Here is a 21,565-nt window from a genome sequence, read left to right as displayed (position 1 = left end):
GCCAAAGTTTCTACCTTAGTTTATCTGGTAATAGGGAAGTAAAAGAAAGTGACCTCCCATCCTTGAAAACAGGCACTCTTAAGAAGAAGGCAAGTGTCCTTTTGGTCATTAATAAGCAAATTCTCTACACAAAGACCTGTTGCCATCACTTAAGTTGAAAACAGTTATTATGCCAGCTCTCCTAGTGGAAGGTAGATTTCTAGGTAAACAAAAGGACTTCTACTGAATACCAACCATACATGCTGAGCACAGTGTCAGATGTATTAAACCACCCTTCAGTTCGGGGGATAACACTCTGTTTTAACAAACAAGATAACTAGAGAGCTGTGATTTGAAACCAGGTGATGTTAAACACAAGGTTTTTTTTTTTAATTAATGCCAACTGCTAAACCATACCTTACACTTATATAGCACCGAGTAATTCAACAATATTATACTTCAATTTAAGACTACTAATAAAAATATTTAACTTTAAAAATGTTTTTTGTTCTGACATACAAATTAGACAAGCCTAAAGAAGAAAATAAAAACCACCTATAACTATCACTCAGGAGGAATAACCACTCAAAATTATTATGAATCTGGATTTTTTGTAAATGTATGATAATTTTAAATATAGAACTTATTACATATAATTTTGTATCTTAAGCTTTTTTGACTAACATTATATAGGCACTTTCCAGTGTCATTAAAATAATTCATGAACTAATTTTAATAATTGTATTACATTTCATCTTCCTTTACGGTTGGGCACAATTACGATAATGTGATTAACATCTTTATGATAAACCTTTGCTAAAATTTCTGATTATAAAAATTAATATAATATTTACTGTCACCTGAATTTATTTAATCACGATTAAAGGTCAAAATAATTTTGCAGTCATCCCTGACTCATCTCTTCTCTTATATCCCATATCTAACCCTGACTCTACCTTCAAAATAAATAAAAAATCCAACTATTTTTCACCATCTGAAAATGGTGAAATCTGTCCTCTGCTACCACCCTGATCCAAACCACCATCATCTCTCACCTGGACTGCTGTAATAGTCTCCGAACCAATCTCCTTACTCCCAATTACAGCATTTTTCAAAAAAACTAGCAGTCAAAGCAGTCCTCCCTGACCATGTCACTACTCTGTTCAAAACCCTCTCTCATGGCTCCATCAAAACAAAAGCCAGAGACTGTATACTGGCATATCAGGCCCTACAGAATCTGCTTCATGCACCCTTCCCCACTATTCCCTGCCTCCCTTCAATCTGTACGCTTGTATTTATGGTTCAGTAGCATTTTTAAAAGCTTAAATTACTAATACTGATCAGTAATTTACTTCTACTCTATATACTTAACCTTAAACTTACCAAACTTCAATTATTTCACCTTATATTTCAATGAGACTAGGAAATTATTTCAGTATGAACTTCAGCTCTAATCCTTCAAGGATACATTCTAAAACAGTATACTATAGCTCTTGTGCTAAATTTCCTACCTAGAATACTAAAGTCAGTACTTTTCTATGTTTCCTTAAGGAGAAATAACAATGGGCATTCAATTGATTCCACTATGAGACATATAAAGTTACATGTTATCAAAGCATTCTCCATAAACTCTATGTGCCTTAAAAATAAATACAACTTGGGGCAAGAAAAGATTTCTTAAGTAGCAATAGCCATAAATTGGAGAAAATGATGAATTAGACACCAAAATGAAAACTTTTGTTCATAAAACAAAATCACCTTTCTTTAAGAAAATGCAAGCCATACGTTGAGAAAAAACAGTTGTAAATACATATATCTACAAAGATCCATATGGGCATATTTAAAGAATTCTTACAAAGTAAATGACAGAGAAAACAACCAAATTTTAAGAATGGGCAAGTGACTTGAATGGGTATTTCATAAAAAAAGGATATCCAAATGACTAATAAATAAATGGAAAAGATGTTCTACCAGGAAACTGCAAACGAAAACCACAGTGAGGCCGGGCGTGGTGGCTCATGCCTGTAATCCTAGCACTCTGGGAGGCCGAAGCAGGCGGATTGTTTGAGCTCAGGAGTTCGAGACCAGCCTGAGCAACAGCGAGACCCCCGTCTCTACTAAAAATAGAAAGAAATTATATGGACAGCTAAAAGTATCTATAGAAAAAATTAGCCGGGCATGGTGGCGCATGCCTGTAGTCCCAGCTACTCGGGAGGCTGAGGCAGGATTGCTTGAGTCCAGGAGTTTGAGGTTGCTGTGAGCTAGGCTGACGCCACGGCACTCACTCTAGCCCGGGCAACAGAGTGAGACTCTGTCTCAAAAAAAAAAAAAAAAAAAGAAAACCACAGTGAGCTATCCCTACACATCAACCCAAATGGCTAAAATTAAAAAATACAAGTGACACAAGTATGGGCAAAGACTAGAGCTCTAATACACAGCTGGAAGGAATATCAGAATAACCACTATAGTAAACCATTTAGCAGCATCTATTAAAGCTAGAAACTTTGCTCCTAAGTAAATACCCCCCAAAAATCGGTAGATGTCCACCAAAAGACATATAGGAATACTCTCTGTAGTTTTTTTCACAGTAGCCAAAACCAAACAAACTAAAAAACTCCAAACATCTATTATCAGGAGAATGAAAGACTATATAGTAATAATAAAAACAAACCCAAAACATAGATATATTTAACATGTACAAATTTCAAAGGCATTATGGTGACTAAAGCAGATATACTTACACAAAGAAATACATGCTGTATGATTTCATTTACATGATATTCAACAACAGGCAAAACTAACGGTGACAGAAGTCAGGATAGGTAGCAGAGATGAGATGGATACTGACTGGGAAGGGACACAAGGATGAACATTCTGAGTACTGGGAAAGTTCTATACCTTGATCTGGGTAGTAAAACAAATATACTTTTAAGGTTAATGTACTTTATACACTTTACTGAATGTATTTTAGGACTTAATAAAAAACTAAATAAAAGTCAATACATAGCTAACTGAGCCTATTATAACTAAATAAGAACAATACTTTTCCACTATAAAAGATGAGATGCTCCACTGTAATGTGATTAATACACACATTGAAGTTTAGTTTGTCTCTTGCCTCAGATGGTACAAAATGTATGACTTCACTTAATTACTAAGGGTCTAAAGTCCTTCACAATCCTATTTGTGATTTTTAAGATAGTGATAGAATGTAAACCATAATCATTTGACTTGGATGCATGAAATATTCTTCTTGGAGCAGAACAGACTTAGAAGATGACATTTATTTCTCTCTGGATATATTCAATTACTTGGTTCTATAATTAATATTTATATTGTTATAGTATTATAAACACATTGGTTTATAATTTTCTGAATTAACCTATTGACAAACATGAAAGAATCAATTACAGAACAGAAAAGTTGGTAATGTAATGTAATCATATCTCTAACAGAAATTAGAAAATAGAAGACATAAAGGTAAAGTATAGCATGGAGGCACCATTTCCTCACCTTACATAGTAAGGAGTTAAGATATACTGCTTAAAATGGATTGAACAGGAAATATCTATTAAAGAATAGCACTTAAATTTTATTATTTAATATAAAACAATCTATTTTAAAAGCATATTTCTGCCCTTTTGAGACAAGTGGGGAATTAGCCAATAGAGGCATGCATTATCTATACGATGATACTAAGAATCATTTAAAAAAAAAAATCTTGCCTATTAAAGCTTTTAAAAAAGCATTGGGCATAATTCTGCTAGAAGTGAGTGGCAATGAGTTCTTGCCATCAACTCTGTTTCTAAAACACATATTTGAAAATAAATAATATTTTTAGGCACACCTCACAGGATGTATTCAATCAAAACATCATAATTCCCAATGTGTATTAATGCTATCACTGATTAGTCAAAATGAGACTAAATATACTACTTGAAGGTTTTGAAAGACTGTATAAATACAAGTTTACCTTTATTATCCCTATGATTACTAGAGAAGCTAGTATATATATATTACTTATATTACATATAAGTAATATACTTATAAGTAATATTACATATTACTTATATATATTACTATATATAAGTGAAATTTAGGCCCTAAATAACTACATGGGAAAGAAAAAAACAACCAACTACTAGGATGAACAGAAGGAGATGAACATTTATTTGGTTATAAGTGATACATAATTTAGAGAAATAATTTTCATTTATCTCATGAAAGTATCAAGGACAAATCTGTGACAAAGTTTGTCAAAGTATACTTTTACCTTCATGACTTTGAAAGTACAGCTATATGAGGCCACTGCGTAGGGAAGCCCCACTTAGCCTTGACGGCATTATAGCACAAATCAATCACTAAGTTTGAGATGATGACATGTTCTTGAAGGCAAGGTATAATAATATATTTCCAGTTACTTATTCAAAGATGTATGCCTATTAAATACCAGTTGCTAAGGAATAAAAAGGTAAATCCATTCAATTACCACTATTAAGACTTTAAGAGTCTAAGAACCACAGAGTGGTGGTCAGTGAATAAATACTTTCCTTGTAGTATTTCCAAGGTTAGACCCACACATCCTGAATGGAAATAAGCAAAGAATTCAAACAATATATTAAAAAATTAGGGTACCTGAGATCATACAGCTTATAGCTTAAGAAACAATACAGATAAGAATAAAGACAATTACAAAAGTGAATAGTAAGAGAAACATGGGGGGACTCTGGAGCTCAAAGGATGTCTACCCAAACTGAAGTTACAATCTAAACTGAGAATGACTAAGACGATGAAATAGGTTAAGAGAATTCAAGAGTAAAACAAGAAGTGTTTTATGTGAGAAAGCGAGAAGGCAGTAGAGAAAAAAGTAAACAAAACTCAAACCAAACCGAATGCAAATAAACGCACAATACTTTCAAGAAACCAAGTTCTACATGGTTAGAACAGAGAATGTGAGAAAAGACAAAGCAGAAAATGAGGCTGCAAAGGTGAGCAATGTAGGACAATGGAAACCATTTGTCAAGAACTGAGAGATGATGAAACTCCCAGATATAAGAATTTACTTAGAAGCCAGTTGCAGATTTCCAGGTAAGAGAAGATGATGGCCTGGATCAGGTTAATTGCAGTAAGAATAGAGAAAAATGGATGGATTTAAGGGTAATTAGGATATGGAACTGACAGAATTTGGTGTAAGGGTGACTTTGGGAGATGCAGGAGAAAACTGAATCAGAGATATCATCAAGGTTTTCAATTCAGGTAAGTGTTTAACACCTAATGGTGGCCGGGTGTGGTGGCTCACGCCTGTAATCCTAGCACTCTGGGAGGTGGAGGCAGGCGGATTGTTTGAGCTCGGGAGTCCAAGACCAGCCTGAGCAAGAGCAAGACCCCATCTCTACTAAAAATAGAAAGAAATTATATGGACAGCTAAAAATATATATAGAAAAATTAGCAGGCATGGTGGCGCATGCCTGTAGTCCCAGCTACTCAGGAGGCTGAGGCAGCAGGATCACTTGAGCCCAGGAGTTTGAGGTTGCTGTGAGCTAGGCTGATTCCACAGCACTCTAGCTCGGGCAACAGAGTGAGACTCTGTCTCAAAACAAAACAAAACAAAACAAAACAAAAACCACCTAGTGGTGCCATTCTTTGATACTGAGAAACAAGAAGAATGAGTGAGTTTGGTGGTGGTGGTGAGGACTGGATAAGATTGATATATATACACACATATATATATAAATATAAACATACGTACACACACACACACACACACACACACACACACACACACACAAGTACTTACACATGGAGATATTTGATAGGTAGTGGGATATACAGGTCCTAAGCTCAAAAGAGAGATCTGAACTTGGGGATTTCTAAGGCATGCCTAGGGAAAGTGTATAAAGTGAAAAGAAATAGGGGGTTGGATAGAACCCCAAGGAGCAATATTTTAGGAACAGGCAGAAAAAAGATGATTTTGCAAAGTCAATTGGAATAGAGCTGGAGTAGGCCTAGGGTGGTAGCCATGTGAGTGGGAAGCTTGGGTCAAGAGGATTTTACTGGAAATTAGATCAGGGAAATGAAAGGCTATAGCAATGGCTCTCAAGTGCATCAAAATCACACCAGGAGAGCTTGTTGTTCAGACTGCCGGGCTCCAGCTCCAAAGTTTCTAACTCAGGAAGTCTGGGATGGTGCCTGAGAATGTACACTCTTAACAAGTTCCTAGGTGATGCTGAGGCTGTTGGCCTTGGGGATTATACCTGGGACTATATACATGCGTGTTGAAATTACTTTGAATAACAACAGGCCTTGGAAAAGAGAAAAGACAGTGAGTTAGGTATTAGCACTATGAATATGCAAGATGCTGAACTATTGGAGGAAAGGCCAAAGAGCATATAAATTTTTATAAACTGCCAAATTGCATTCCAAAAAGCTTGCAACAGTTTATACTCCCCGTTGTACTATAGTCTCACTAACATTACACTCACTCATATTAGACATTACCAAATTCTTTAATCTTTACCAATAAAAAATTTTTTAGAGTATCTAATTTTGATTTATATTTAATTAGGCCTGACAGCTTATATTTATGGCCATTTAAATTTCTTTCACTATGAGCTGCTTGTTCATGTCCTATATATAGGATTATCTTCTTTCTACTGATTTGTAAAAGCACCACGGTATCAAGGAAAATAATTTGTGTTGCAAATATTTTGTCCATTTCCCATCTAGTTTTCCCCAAAATAAAACCTTACCCAGAAATCTATAGATTTTCATATCTATCTTATATAAGACAGATATGAAAATAAGTTCCTCTGATTGAAATCAGAGGAAAGAGTCCCCCAGCAGAGCTCCTGAAGTACAGGAAACTTGCGGCTTCATTGTGTACAGTTGAAAAAATAATGTTTACCACACTGTCAGGACAATGTCCTAAGAACACCTGAGTAATCTGTAGAAGTTGTTAAACCATGAGCTCAACTCAAATCACTTTCTGTGATTTAGAAAGATGTTCTAAGTATCTAAGATGACATAAGTCAATATGCAATCCATTGAAGGTATAATCAAGAACATGCCCTAAACTACCATACTGTTCTCCATTTTCCATTGACATCTGAACTCATCACAATCTTTTTTCTACTTTCACCATTCTAGTACAGTTGCTTTTATAATGGGAAAATCCAATGGTGTCTTTTCAATGTTCTTTCACATCTCCGCAGGAAGTGACATCATTAGTGACTTATCTTGTCAACATTTTCTAATCTCTTGGCTCCTATAATATTCTCTTAAAGTATCACCTAAATACCTTTCACTGACTCCTCCTTTTCTTCTAATTTCCCTTTAACTATTAGTCTCTAAGATGTCAGTTTTTCTTTTCTCATTTTACATTCTTTCTAAGATTGATGGCTTCCTCTCCCATTACTTCAACTGTTACTGAATTCCAAACTGAAGGTTACTAGTTTCTATCTAATGGATCGAATGAAAAATTGTAGATTCATGCTGCAGTTTTTTCATACCCCACAACCAATCTGTCTCTAAATTCTGTTGTTTCTACTGGCTCCCCATTAGAATCCCAACTGCCCCGCTAACATCTTTAACACAGACTACAACAATAGCCTTCTAAACTAAGTCTCACTGCTCAAATGCCTCCCCACTCTAAACCATCCTCCACGATACCACCAAAGCCGTATTTCTAAAATCAAAATCTCATTATCACAGTCTTAAAAGCTTCTATGACAAAACATTATAAACTGTCAAACACTCTTCATCCTTCTCTCTGATCACCTCCTAGTCTGTGCTCTAGCCACTGCAAAATACTTAATAGAGAAGTTCAGGACAATGACATTCTTTATTTAACCAGTATTACTCTTCACACTCTGAACATCCCTTTTTACTCTTTTTATGTTATTCCCTTGGTAAAGTCTTTTTAAACTCTTCAGATGGAATAATTTGCTTCTTTCTAACAATATATATACACACAAACCTTTATATACAAAACTTAAACTCTTATATTGTTGTTATTTAATATTGTGAACCTTTTAGGGGAGAGAAGGAATACTGCATCTTAATTTTTTGCTATCCAGTGCATATGTGCTAGTAAGGAGGCTCCTGGTAAATGTCTGCAGAATGGATGAAAGGATATAGTGACCTATTATTGATGAAATGTATTGATGAATCTGTACTGATGAAACTGATGTATTGATGAAAGAATACAAGGAATCAGAGAGCATCACGGGACAGCATAAAGATAATTGGAAGAATTGTGGTACTTTGAGATGATACATGGCTTATTTTTGCTAGCTTAAAACAGTAATTGAAACAAGATTCACTGAAAAATAGAACCAAGAGCAGATAACAACAGTAAACATGTTCCAAATATACCAAAGTAGACTGAGGATAAGAAAGTGGAATCAGTGAACTTTATAAACTGCCCTGGCCAAGTCAATTTATGGCTTTATTATTTAGGTTAAGATATTTATTCATTAAAGCCCATGGCTGCTTTTACTTTTATTACCTTCAAATCCCAGGGATTAAACACAGACATACCTTTCTATATAGGCAATTATCCAGTACTAAACAATTTGTTTGTGGATCATTCAGGCCTTTAACTGACACACTGACATGTCCTCCTATTCTCCAATTCCAAGGTTTACCAAAACCTAGCTATCATGTATTGCCAAGTTTATAAGAACAGTGAGTGGCATTTAACCAAGTTACAAGCAGGCTACAACAAAGGAATGTAGATTAGAAAGTCTCCTTAGACTACGACAAGTTTTACCTCCTTTGAGAAAATGAGTGAAAGTTAATTTGGTTTAACCAACTAACCAATATTCAACATGCACAATCTATCAAAAATACTTACATAACTGTGTTGTCATCCACTAAGATATCACAACCATGAGCAGGACACGAAATAGTCTGAAAAATATTGAAATTTAAACTGTCTTCATTCAACAAATATTTAATGAATGCTTACCATCACCAAGCACTTTGCTAGATTCCAGGGATACCTTAATGTTTACAGAATCTCAATCCTTTCCTTTCTATTTAAAGAAAGTATGTGAGTGTGTTTATCACCATAAAGTAACTAGAACTGCTGACCAGAGTAATTGGTTTTTCAATACAAACTTCAATGACAAAGCAAGCTATCTGACAAAATTGCTCAACAAGTTTACCATGATACATACCAATATTGATGCTTACTGAGAAAACTTTAACTGGAATGCCACATTATAAAGAGAAAAAAGCTTGTTATCTTTTAGTTGTTTTAATTTAGAGAAATGTTTCCTGTATGATTCGTAATCTAGAAAGCTTTACCTAATTTTATTTGTACAAAGGTCTAAATATTACAAGAAATTCAACAAAAACTGAAAAAAAAACCTGGAATCTTTACCTGCCCCATGCCTTCCTCCATTATTTTGGTAGTTAAATATTCGCTCCAGCACTGCATACAAAACTTATGTCCACATTCAAGGCCAGTGAAATACTGCAAGAAAAGTAAAACATGAACTTTAACAAAGACATTATCAGAAAAATCACTATACACAGTGACTCAATAAAGCTCTGTGACGTTACATTCCCAAAAATGTCCAATTTGACATGAATAGATGGGCTCCTAAAATGAACTTCTTGGTGGTGAAACCTAGACATGCAAATCCACTGAACACAAAACACCTAATTAATGAGAAATGCATCTGTGGTAGATATTTACAAATTTTAGGAAAGGTAGGCAACAAGTTTTTATTAAGAATATATCATATGCCAATAAGCATATGAAAAGACACTCCATTATCATTAGCCATCATGGAAGTGCAAACCAAAACCACAATGAGACACCACTTCGCACTCACTAGGAAGTTATAATCAAAGAGCTAGATGATAACAAGCATTGGCTAGGATGTAGAAAAACTGGAACCTTCATACATTGTTGATGGGAATGTAAAATGGTACAATAATTTTGAAAAACAGCAGGCAGTTTCTCAAAATATTAAACAAAGAGTTACCATATGACTCAGCAATTCTACTCCTAGGTATATACTCAAAAGAAAATATACATCCATACAAAAACTTGTACACAAGTGTTCATAGGAGCATTATTCAGAATAGCCAAAATGTCTATTAACTAATGGATGGATAAATAAAATGTGGAAAATCCATATAATGGAATATTAATCAACCATAAAAAGGAATAAAGTACTGATACATGCTACAATGTGGATGAACTTTGAAAATCTTATGCTAAGTGAAAGAAGCCAGTCACAAAAGATTGAATATTGTTTGATTCCATTTACGTGAAAGGTCCAGAATAGGCATATCCAAAGAAAAAGAAAACAGATGAGTGGTTGCCTAGGGCGAGGGGGCTTCAGAGGAATTGGGGGTGGGGGTGGCAACAAATGTAAAAGGGTATGGAGTTTCTTTTGGGGGTTGTAAAAATGTTCTAAAATTAACTGGTTGCACAACTTCTGTGAATACATTAAAAAATACTTTAAATGGGTGAACTGGATAGTATGTGAACTATACCTCAATAAACTTGTTATTAAAAAATGTCATGCAAATACAGGACTTCATAGAACTGCATGGAATATAACTAACCTAGAAAATAAATAAAAATTTTATGATAAAGATTTAATCAGAATGGCTAAGAATGACAGTAATGTTTTGCTCTAATCTTAATTACTTACATAATTTGAAATGCCATTAACTCAAGGAATGGTTACATAAAGTACACTATGTTCTGTAATGTGATATTCAGCAACTACTTTAAATATTAGAGGACCTGGAAGATTATATTTTTAAAATGACTCAAATATGGTTATCTTAAAGAACATTTTATAATATTTATTACTAACTTATTTTTAATTGAATAAGTCATATAGGCTCATGGTTAAAAACAATTTTTTAATAGTATGAGTTTATGATGAAAAATAAGTCTCACTCATTCACATTCCTGTCCTTCGTTTTCTCTATGCAGAGGCAATCGCTATTTCCAATTTCTTACATACTCTTCTAGAGGTGTTCTAACATATAACATGTACACACGAGTAGCAATACCATGTGCTCTCTTCTGTGTCTTGTTTTGTTTTAGAAAATTTAATAGCTTTCTGATGTGGTACCATATTGGTACACGTGGGTTTGCCTCTTTTTTTTTTTTTTTTTTTTTTGAGACAGAGTCTCGCTTTGTTGCCCGGGCTAGAGTGAGTGCCGTGGCATCAGCCTAGCTCACAGCAACCTCAGACTCCTGGGCTTAAGCGATCCTACTGCCTCAGCCTCCCGAGTAGCTGGGACTACAGGCATGCGCCACCATGCCCAGCTAATTTTTTCTATATAGATTTTTAGCTGTCCAAATCATTTCTTTCCATTTTTTTGGTAGAGACAGGGTCTCACTCTTGCTCAGGCTGGTCTCGAACTCCTGACCTCGAGCGATCCACCCGCCTCGGCCTCCCAGAGTGCTAGGATTACAGGTGTGAGCCACCGCGCCCGGCCTGAGTTTGCCTCTTTTTAAAGTCTATATGAAGGCACCACAATTTTATTTTAAAAGTCTACTATTAATGGACAGTTAGACTGCCTTTTTGTCACTACTAGACTACTACATTGACTATATACACATCTTTGTGATCATCTGAATTTATTTTAGGACAAATTTATAGAAGTGACATTATAACATTTACAATTTGATAAATACTATCATGTTTCCCTCCTAAGGGTTTGTAGCCATTTATACTGCACAAGAGTGCTTTGTTTTTCACATTCATGTCAAGGAGTAAATTATCCAACTCCTTGATCTTTGCCAATCTAATAGGTGAAAAATGAACTAACTTCATCAGTTTTGGTTTGAATTTCTTTTATTATGAGTGAAGTTTTAACACTTGAAAAAAGACTTAAGGCTGTATATTTCTTTTTCTGTGCACTCTCTTCAGATATTTTGCCCATTTTTTCCATTGGGTTTTTTTCTTAATGACTTAAGGAGACTTTTTACTCATTTAGGAAACTGGGCATTTTAAAAGTATGGAAAATATTTTCTTTCAATTTCAATTTTGAATGTTCCTGTTTTGTTGCCATGCAGATGCTCTTTATTTATATATAATGAAATGTATCAGTCTTTAATTTATGGCTTCTGAATTAATTTGATGGAAGGACTTAGATAGGCATCTAAATTCCTACTCCGGATGGACACCAAGTTGTTCCAACACCATGTATTAAATAATCTACCTTATATAAAATGCATACTCTATAACAACACTAAATTCTCCTCATGCATATTTGGCTCCATCCTGTTGCACTGCTCTGCCTATTCTCTTACCTGATAGGACTAGTCTTCTTCCTTGCCTATCTATTCTTTTTACTTTCTTTCCTTTCTTCTCCTTCCCTCCCTCTCTTCCTTCCCTCCCTCCTTCCTTTCTTTCTTTTTTAGACAGAGTCTTACTCTGCCATCCCGGCTAGAATACAGTGGTGTCATGATAGCTCACTGCAATTTCAAACTCCTGGGTTCAAGTGATCCTCTGCCTCAGCTTCCCGAGTAGCTGGGACTACAGGTGTGCACCACTGTGCCTGGCTAATTTTTCTTTTCTTTTCTTTTTTTTTTTTTAGTAGAGATGGGGTTTTTGCTTTTGCTCAGGCTGATCTTGAACTCCTGAGCTCAAGCTATCCTCCCAACCTCAGCCCCCCACAGTGCTAGGATTATAGGCGTGAGTCACTTGCACCTGGCCCTTTTTCCCCCCAAATATTTTCCTGACTATTCTATCTCAAATGCTCAAGTCATCCTTTTATCTTAGCATTTAACAGTTTCTTCATATAGATCTTTCACATTTCTTGTCAAGTTTATTTCTACCTCTTTTTTTCCTTTTTGTGGCTCTTATAAGTGGTTTTTTTAAAAATTCTATTACATTTTCCAAGTAGCTATTATTTGAAATATGCTTATAATATTTCTTATGTTGTTTACAATATTAGGTACATATATCTAGTTCAGACAGAAATTTTATATACAGCGTATCAACTATATAAAAAATGCATAGATGAAGCCATGAAAGGAAATGTATCAGAGTTCTGTAACTAGTTTTACAGAAACAATGACAAATAAAATATTTATCAAGTTTAAAGGAGTTTACTCTCATTTCTTCCCATCGGTGAAAGAGATTTGGCACTAATTTGTTACCAGATCACTAATGTTTGATTTTCAGTATGAGGCATATTCTGTAAAAGACAAATACGGTAACCATACCAATGCCTCTAAAATGTTTTATTAAGAAGTTATAAACATATACACATGCTTACGTGCTTATTTTTTTCAAATTTAAGAATCCTTAAGACTGAGAGATTAAGGGTCACTATAGTTATTAAGTGATCACTTTAAGTCCCCAACATTTGTGACTTCTAGTCTAGGGCTCATTATAAGAGAAGATAAAAAGGTAAAAAGCAAGCTTCTTATTCTTTAAAGGCTTCTTTTAATAACTTTTCTAATTAGGTAACAACATTAAACAAGATAAATCAGAAAAATAAATCACACATGCATGTCTAAAGGTAAAGCAAAAACTAATCTGTGGTTTAAAGATACATTCATTATGATCAGAGAGGGATGTATCATTATCATGGATATCTTCCTGTCTGTCTTATTTGCTTTCCCTCCTCCTTCTTTGATATGTGTGTACCCTTACTAGCTTGTGCTCACCTACTTGCTCACCCTGGGCTTTCCCATCTCAGTGATTATCTATTCACTAAATTTATCCCTGTTTATATCATAAATAAATCCAATTAAGAAATAATACATTAAAGATACATGAAATATTATCTACAACAGAAATTAATGGTCCTAAAGAAACTAAAAGAATATATACTCTTAAAGGTTTCATTTATCTCCATCACCTTATATACACAGCAACTATTATCAAATAGTAGTAAGAACATTAAGAATTATCTTTCTTCTATTAGAAGTTGTCCATATAATCTCTAAAGTTGAAGTCACTTTGTTTATAAAAAACTAAGCAAATCTAGGCATGAGTTCTCTTGTGTGTAAATGGGATGGGTTAAAAAAGAAGACAGCATAAAGGATGGCAGGGTGGACCACCCTCTCTTACAATCTTCAACCTATTTAACCTATTTTACCTATTTAACTTATTTTATTATTAGAAAATACAAATTATTTACTTCATAAAAATGAGATACTGCAGCCCCCAACCAAGCTACATCCTAGCAGTAATGAGATAGTAGTAAAGCTACATCTTAAGTTACCTTGATCCAAAACATTATTATAAAGTGTGTAACTGCTGCCAGGGTTCAAAAAAAAAAAAAAAAACCCCTTTGAATTAGCCACAAAGGTGGGGGCAGATTGGGGTGAAATCTATGAATTGACAAAGTGCTACAAAGTCTCAAGAAATTGTTTTTAAAGGAGAGACCACCTAGGATAGTTAACTTCCAAATGTTATAAACTAAGCTATCAAAAGCATTTATTCAAAAATTTGTATTTGTGTGTCACTGTATAAAGCAAAAATTGCTTTCTAGGAGGATAAAGGAATGGAAGATATATGTAAACAAAAGAAACGCATAAATGTTCAAAGAGAGTAGTACAAGTGAAACACGGGAGTTATACAATATAAGAAATCACTCATCTAATTAATAAAATAAAGCTTCATGAAGAATTTCACGTGACTTTAGAATTATCCTATATCAGTCTAAAAATTATGCAAAAAGAAGTCCTAGTTTCATCATGATTATATTTTTCATAATGCATATTAGCACACCTACCATAACTCTTTACTTACCAACCTATGATGTTCTTTTTGCTATCTTGTCCTGTCACTTACATAGCCAAATTTCTCTTAAAAGAGTAATTTGTGTACATTATTGCTTTTATTTCCTTTCCACCTTCAAGTCAATGAGACTCTTCAGTTCAGGCAGTCTGGTTTCCAATCCCAACACACTAGTTAAAATAATTTCTTTCCAAATTCACTTTCCAATTCTTTTCGCTAAAGATTTTAGCACTGATGGCCGGGCGTGGTGGCTCACGCCTGTAATCCTAGCACTCTGGGAGGCCGAGGCGGGCGGATCGTTTGAGCTCAGGAGTTTGAGATCAGCCTGAGCAAGAGCGAGACCACATCTCTACTAAAAAAAATAGAAAGAAATTATCTGGACAGCTAAAAATATGTATAGAAAAAAATTAGCCGGGCATGGTGGCGCATGCCTGTAGTCCCAGCTACTACTAGGGAGGCTGAGGCAGAAGGATTGCTTAAGCCCAGGAGTTTGAGGTTGCTGTGAGCTAGGCTGACGCCATGGCACTCTAGCCCGGGCAACAGAGCGAGACTCTGTCTCAAAAAAAAAAAAAAAAAAAAAAAAAGATTTTTTTTTTTTTTTTTTTTTTTTTTTTTGAGACAGGGTCTCACTTTCTTGCCCGGGCTAGAGTGAGTGCCGTGGCATCAGCCTAGCTCACAGCAACCTCAGACTCCTGGGCTTAAGCGATCCTACTGCCTCAGCCTCCCGAGTAGCTGGGACTACAGGCATGAGCCACCATGCCCGGCTAATTTTTTTTTTTTTTTTTGTATATATATTTTTAGTTGGCCAGATAATTTCTTTCTATTTTTAGTAGAGACGGGGTCTCACTCTTGCTCAGGCTGGTCTCGAACTCCTGACCTCGAGCGATCCACCCGCCTCGGCCTCCCAGAGCTAGGATTACAGGCGTGAGCCACCACGCCCGGCCCAAAAAAAAAGATTTTAGCACTGTTTACCATTCCAGAATTCTTCAAAGTACACTCTTTTCCTTTGGCTTCCATGCTATATTTTCCTGGTTTACCTAACTACCATACCTTCAGAGGTTAGTTCAGAAGTCAGTTTCCGTGGGAAGTACTGCCTGATCAATAACTGAGTTAGGTGTCCCTCCAACATGTTCCCACAATATCCTATCTTGTGTTTGTCTCTAAAACCACTTACCATTCTTTCTGAATATGTTACTTTATTTATCTGCCCAACTAACCTAGAAATTCACACCTGGTGTGTTGAATGAACAGTAGGTTCTCCATCATTAGTCATAAGCACAAAGCAAACATCTACACTCTAACTCTCCAGTCATGATTTTCAATTCTAATTTGTTGAGACTGTTAGAAAACACCAAGGGCACTGAGAAAGTTACAGTGCATCTCTGTAAGCACCTAGCTTCATTATTTAAAAAAAAATTCAGTCTCTGTAAAGACTATCAAAAATTGCCAATGCTGACTATATTGCAAGTCGTCATGGCAGAGTACTGGGAAAAGCTTTCAATTAGCAGCAAGTGTACCTCAGATAAACCTCATTGGCTCTGATACTGCCACTGCACAAAGCTGGGCAGCAAGCTTCAGTACTCAAATTAGAGTGCAGATTTAAATTAAGGAGGAACTGGCTATAACAGAGTAGGAGGAAAAATGCCAAGGAATAAGTAAACCTTGTATAACCTGAGACAAATGATTTGTGTCTTAGTAAGTCAACTGGCAAAGAGAATCTGTTAAAGATAATAAAATGATCAAAACATAAATTTAATGTATTTTAATAGCAGTACCGATTTAAAAAAAAAAAAACTCAAGATAGGATTGTGATTTAAGGAGAGGGAAATGGTAACAATTCACAGGCTTACTCATTTGAAGGATAAACCAAAACCCAGTGAGATGAAATGATTTATTTACCTACCCCCAAAGCCAAATATTTAGTGTTAGAGCTATGATCAGAACTTGAGAATCTGGAAATTCAGTCCATCATTTTACCTACTAAATTTCTTTAACTCACTGATCATTCTACTTCTCTAAGAGCACTGACTTTTCTTTTAAAACTTCTTTTCTAATTACTTATTCATGTGAACTTATTAGCTCCCTTCAAAGAGATATACATATGAAACTAAGATAAACGATGAAAAACCTTCAATATAAATATAATACTAGCCAGGCACAGTGGTGCACGCCTGTAGTCCCAGCTATTTGGGAGGCTAAGATGAGAGGATTGCTTAAGCCCAGGAGTTCCAAGCTGTAGTATGCATGATCGCACCTGTGAATAGCCACTGTACTCCAGCCTGGACAATACAGTGAGACCCCATCTCTTAATAAACAGCAGACAATATGAACATACTTAAAATTATGTAGAATTAAGTTATTTCTTATCTATCTTGAAATATCTTAAGAGCTAAATTTCAAGTTAACACCTTTAATGCCACAAATATAATTTTCTTGTGGTGACTAATAAAGTAAAGCCTTCATAGGAAGATTACGTTTATTTAAGCCTAAAACTTCTTTACTAAACACTAACGTAAATCATCTCAGTACAATAAATTTTTAAGAGGGATATATAAACTTAAGAAATTAACACCAATTATTCAGTTCTATTCCTATTATTATTGGTTTTATTCCAACTCTGTCCCTACTTGCCATATTTAAAAATCCCCACGAGAATGAATTTGTATAAGTGAAAATCTTTTCTTTTGAAGAATCCTGAAAGTTTCCTGGTAAATAGTATTAAAGACATTTTATAATTGTTTTGGATATTTAATGAAAGTTGATTTACTCTCTGAAATACAGAGTCAGTGCTACCCTTAAACTACCAGATACTCACCGAGTTAGGGTAGTTCAAGTAGCAGATCTGACAAGGCATATCCTGTGCTGATGACCTTGTATTCATCTGGCGTGTTCGAGACTTTTTACTTGGATTAATTACATGACACTCAGCAAAGAGCTTCTCCAGGTTTCCATCAAAGTACCTGCATTATTTAAACAGAAAGGATGAGAGCCCAGCAATAGCACACTGTTAGAGCTCTCCAAAAACCTGATTTTTTATAGGGAAAAGCAACTGAATTAAAATAAAGCAAGATCATAACCCTTTTGCTCAGAGGAAACGATAGGTGTATGCCTACAAATTGTAGCTAATAGAAATGTGTGTGTGTGTGAGAGAGAGAGAGAGAAAGTAGACTGAGTTTTTCTTGCTCTTTTTCTTTTAACTTTGTTTTGAAGTAAGAGTCCTGGGAAGTTAAGGTATTAGTATTTTAACATTACTACAACTAAAACTTAAGGATGAAAGTTGTACTATTGCTAGTGGTATCTATGAAGAGTTAATGCATTTTAAGTAGGTTGAATTTTATACAATGAATTCATTTAATTAATAACTGTAGTTAAACCAGTTTAAATATATTAGCTTTAATATACCATTTACAAAGCATACTTTACCCCCCACAAATCATAAAAAAATGAAAATGTTACATGTCTCATCCTACATAATAGACTTATTTTCTAAATAGTCTTTTGAAATATTTTTTAATTTACTGAGAAAGGGGAAGAAGGAAGAAACAAAAAGGTTTTATCTTAAAATATTTTTATATGAAATAAATTATCTATATATTAGCTTTTCATAAATTATGTACCTAAACATACAGAAGTAATTCAATATCTAAGACATCAAGAATATATTATGCCAAGTACTATCTAGAGTTTTAATTAAACCGCAAACCCCTTCTCCTCTAAAGATAATGATTCAGATAAGACATGGTCCCTAGCCTCCTGAATTATTTTAATATTCTAAAGGGAAAAGCAACAGATGAAAAAAACTTTCAATCTTTGAATCAATCTAACCAAAAAAATATTAATGCAGAATCTGGTCAATTACTTTTTAGCTGGTAAAACCTAGGTTTCAATAACTACCATGTTCTTTACATACAAAAAGGAGATTCTCAATTTAAAAAATAAACAATACTTAGAAGAAAATTCCAAATATTTTTTTAGCTGCTTTTTTTTTTTTTTGACAATGCATCGGGCACAGAGAGTTCCAATATTTTTAATGAAGGTCAAGTTTAGGCTTTGTGTCAAAGCACTTACCATATTACCATAAGTGGACATTCAGATGTACCACTTACCACAGAAAAAAATCATCCAAATGAGAACAAGCCATATCACTATCCTAAGACTACTAAATATCTTTTTATAAATGCTTTGATCACAGCATATTTCAACAAAATAAATTATCAATCAAAATTAACACCCTTGTTTTATAAAAAATATTCATGCTTACAAAAATGGACAAGCTTTTGTAATCCAAAATTTGATAACATGTAACTAATGTCTCCTCATGCTTTAGTTAATATTCTAGACAGCATTCTATGCATACACAGCCACACAGACATGTGCCTACAATTTCATATAAATAACATCATACTCCAGATGTATAACCTTTTTTCACTAAACAGCATTTAAAAGAACAGACATCTTTGACAATAAACATCTACATTATTTTTCATTTTTGCATAATATTCCATTGTAGGTTACACTGAAGGACATTCAGATGTTCCACATACAAACAAACCTAGTTTAAAATCTTGGCCCATCTGAAGGGGAAAAAATATCTAGACTTGTCTCTCTTTGTTTGTTAATGAGAATGAACATAATTTTCTGTGGAAATCTTATTCCCTATTATTTTATAAAAGTTCGGTATATAAACAGGAAAAGTAACTCTCTTTTCCCTGTCTCTGACTTGCCTTTCAACTTGTTTCATAATGTTTTATTACCACTTTTAACTTTTATGTAGGCAAATGTATCATGTATCCCATTGCGATTTCTGGATTTCATACTAAGCTTTAAAAGACCTCTATACCCAAACAGTTTTTATAAACATTCATTAATGATTCAGATCTTTCTTTTAATCTACTTTTATTAATACTGCTGATTCACTTAGAATTTATTTTTGCATAGTAAGGAGTAAAGCTGGCATTCTGTTTCCTTTCAATCCAAATAGCTAACCATTTACTAAAGGATGTTCCGTATGTCCGAAACACTTTTTCCCACCTTTAAGTTTCAGCTTCAACCTTACTTCCTCATATAAGCCTTTTCTGACAGCTCCTCACCCCCAATTAAGTTTTTCTTGAATTGCATTCAACTGGAACTTTGTATTCTTCACAGCACTTACCATATTGCTAACTCTGTAATCACCACTTTGTTTTCTCTGCTAGAATGTAAACCTTATAGAGAACTATTTTATTATTCTGGCAGCCTTAGTGTCTAGAGGCATTTTATTATAAGCATCCAATTTCTTCTTAAAGACTAACTAACTTTCCCCAGGGATCTTTTTGCCATATACCAAATTTTCAACATTCAGACAAGTTTATTCCTAGACTCTCCATTCTATTCCATTAATTTGCCTGCTCTTATAGATTTGACAAATTTTCAAGATTTCATAAGGGTCCCTTTATCATTATGCTTTTATAGAATTTTCTTGGCTACTCTCCCATATTTATTTTTTCAAGTTAATGTATAATCATTTTGTTAAAGTTAAAAAAAAGCCTGTTGGAACTTTCCTTGCAAATATAGCAAAAGAATATTGATTGAAGGAAGAATTAACTCTATTACATTTATTTAATTCAAAACCCTATCTTATTTCTCAATAGTTTTACAACTTTTCACTACGCAGATCATGCAAATTTTTCAGTAAGGTTATTCTTAGGTATCCTTAAGGTTTTATCAATCTGAATTCCTTTGCTTTCAGTGTATTTTTTAAAGATGGCACATACTGAAGTTTATAGCCATTTATTTTAAGAGACAGTGTCTCACTAATTTACCCAGGCTGGAGTACAGTGGCTATTCACGCGTGTGATTATAGCATACCACAGCCTTGAACTCTTGGGCTCAAGCAATCCTCCCACCTCAGCCTCCTGAATAGCTGGGACTGCAGGCAGGTAAACAGCACCCTGCTTAGAGTTTATAGCTTTCTGATCTATTCTAGAAGCCACCAAAGAACTTATAATAAATACTACCGGGTAAACAGAGTGGGAAGCTAAGAATAAGAATCTACTCATTCTTGGGCATAGTAAGTTGAGAAACCTTTTCTTTCATCATAATTAAGTTTCATGTACAAGAAAAGTAACATTTGAAAATTTGTTCATTTTTATTTACTGTAAGTTATGTCCACCCCTGACCTCAAAATGGTTGCTTAGAGGATACTAAAATCTAGTTTAGTTTTACTAGGAGTTACCTATATAACTTAATACTCAAACCTATTTCTTAATTTGTCATCTTTAACACACTGCCACACAAGAAAAAAATTTTTTTCCTTGGGGCTACGGTTTTTTATTACAAAAACAGAATAAAAACTTCAGAAATAAAACGATCCTTTCTAATATAATGAAAAAGTTGTTATTTTTCATTGTTTTCTGTGCGTGAGGTATATGCAACTTGAAAAACAGTTCATGCGGCTCAAGGTGAGAGTTAAATACAACTCACATGACAGTTAATGCGTTAAATAAACACAGATTGTCCCTATGTTATACAACCCTACACTGAACCTTATGGTTTTGGCTGGAATTTTCTTGAGCTTTCCCCAGTTGATTATAATTTTCTATAATTTTTTCACTAATTATATCCTTTTTACATTAAGTAGCTTTTCTTTCAAGGAAAAAAACTGCTTTTTGTTTCTTAAACTTCATACCCCTAATCACTTAGACATAATAGAAATGTTTACATATATTCAAATGCTCACTTCAGCTAAAATCCTTTCCCTCCTTAATACTCAATTTTTAAAAAATATGTATTTTATTATTTGTTTTAAGATACAGGGTCTCACTCTGTTGCCCAATTGGAGTACAGTGGCACGATCATAGCTCACTACAGCC

General features: G+C 34.4%; 1 protein-coding gene and 1 non-coding gene across 2 annotated transcripts in view; both read right to left on the bottom strand.

The window, feature by feature from the left end:
- ARIH1 (ariadne RBR E3 ubiquitin protein ligase 1) overlaps window positions 1-21,565 on the bottom strand; it is a 117,941-nt gene that overhangs the window by 30,277 nt on the left and 66,099 nt on the right. The window contains exons 3-5 of the mRNA XM_045531485.1: window positions 17,530-17,674; window positions 9,365-9,457; window positions 8,834-8,889 (exon numbers count right to left, since the gene is read on the bottom strand). Coding sequence (XP_045387441.1) covers window positions 8,834-8,889; window positions 9,365-9,457; window positions 17,530-17,674 — 294 coding nt within the window. The remainder of the gene's footprint in view (window positions 1-8,833; window positions 8,890-9,364; window positions 9,458-17,529; window positions 17,675-21,565) is intronic.
- On the bottom strand, window positions 16,136-16,276 carry LOC123631043. The gene has a single exon (XR_006732927.1). It is a non-coding gene; the product is annotated as a U4 spliceosomal RNA (small nuclear RNA).

This window comes from Lemur catta, chromosome 1 (genome assembly GCF_020740605.2).
Source record: "Lemur catta isolate mLemCat1 chromosome 1, mLemCat1.pri, whole genome shotgun sequence".
Classification (NCBI taxonomy): Eukaryota; Metazoa; Chordata; class Mammalia; order Primates; family Lemuridae; genus Lemur; species Lemur catta.
This window is presented reverse-complemented; position numbering and strand designations above follow the sequence as displayed.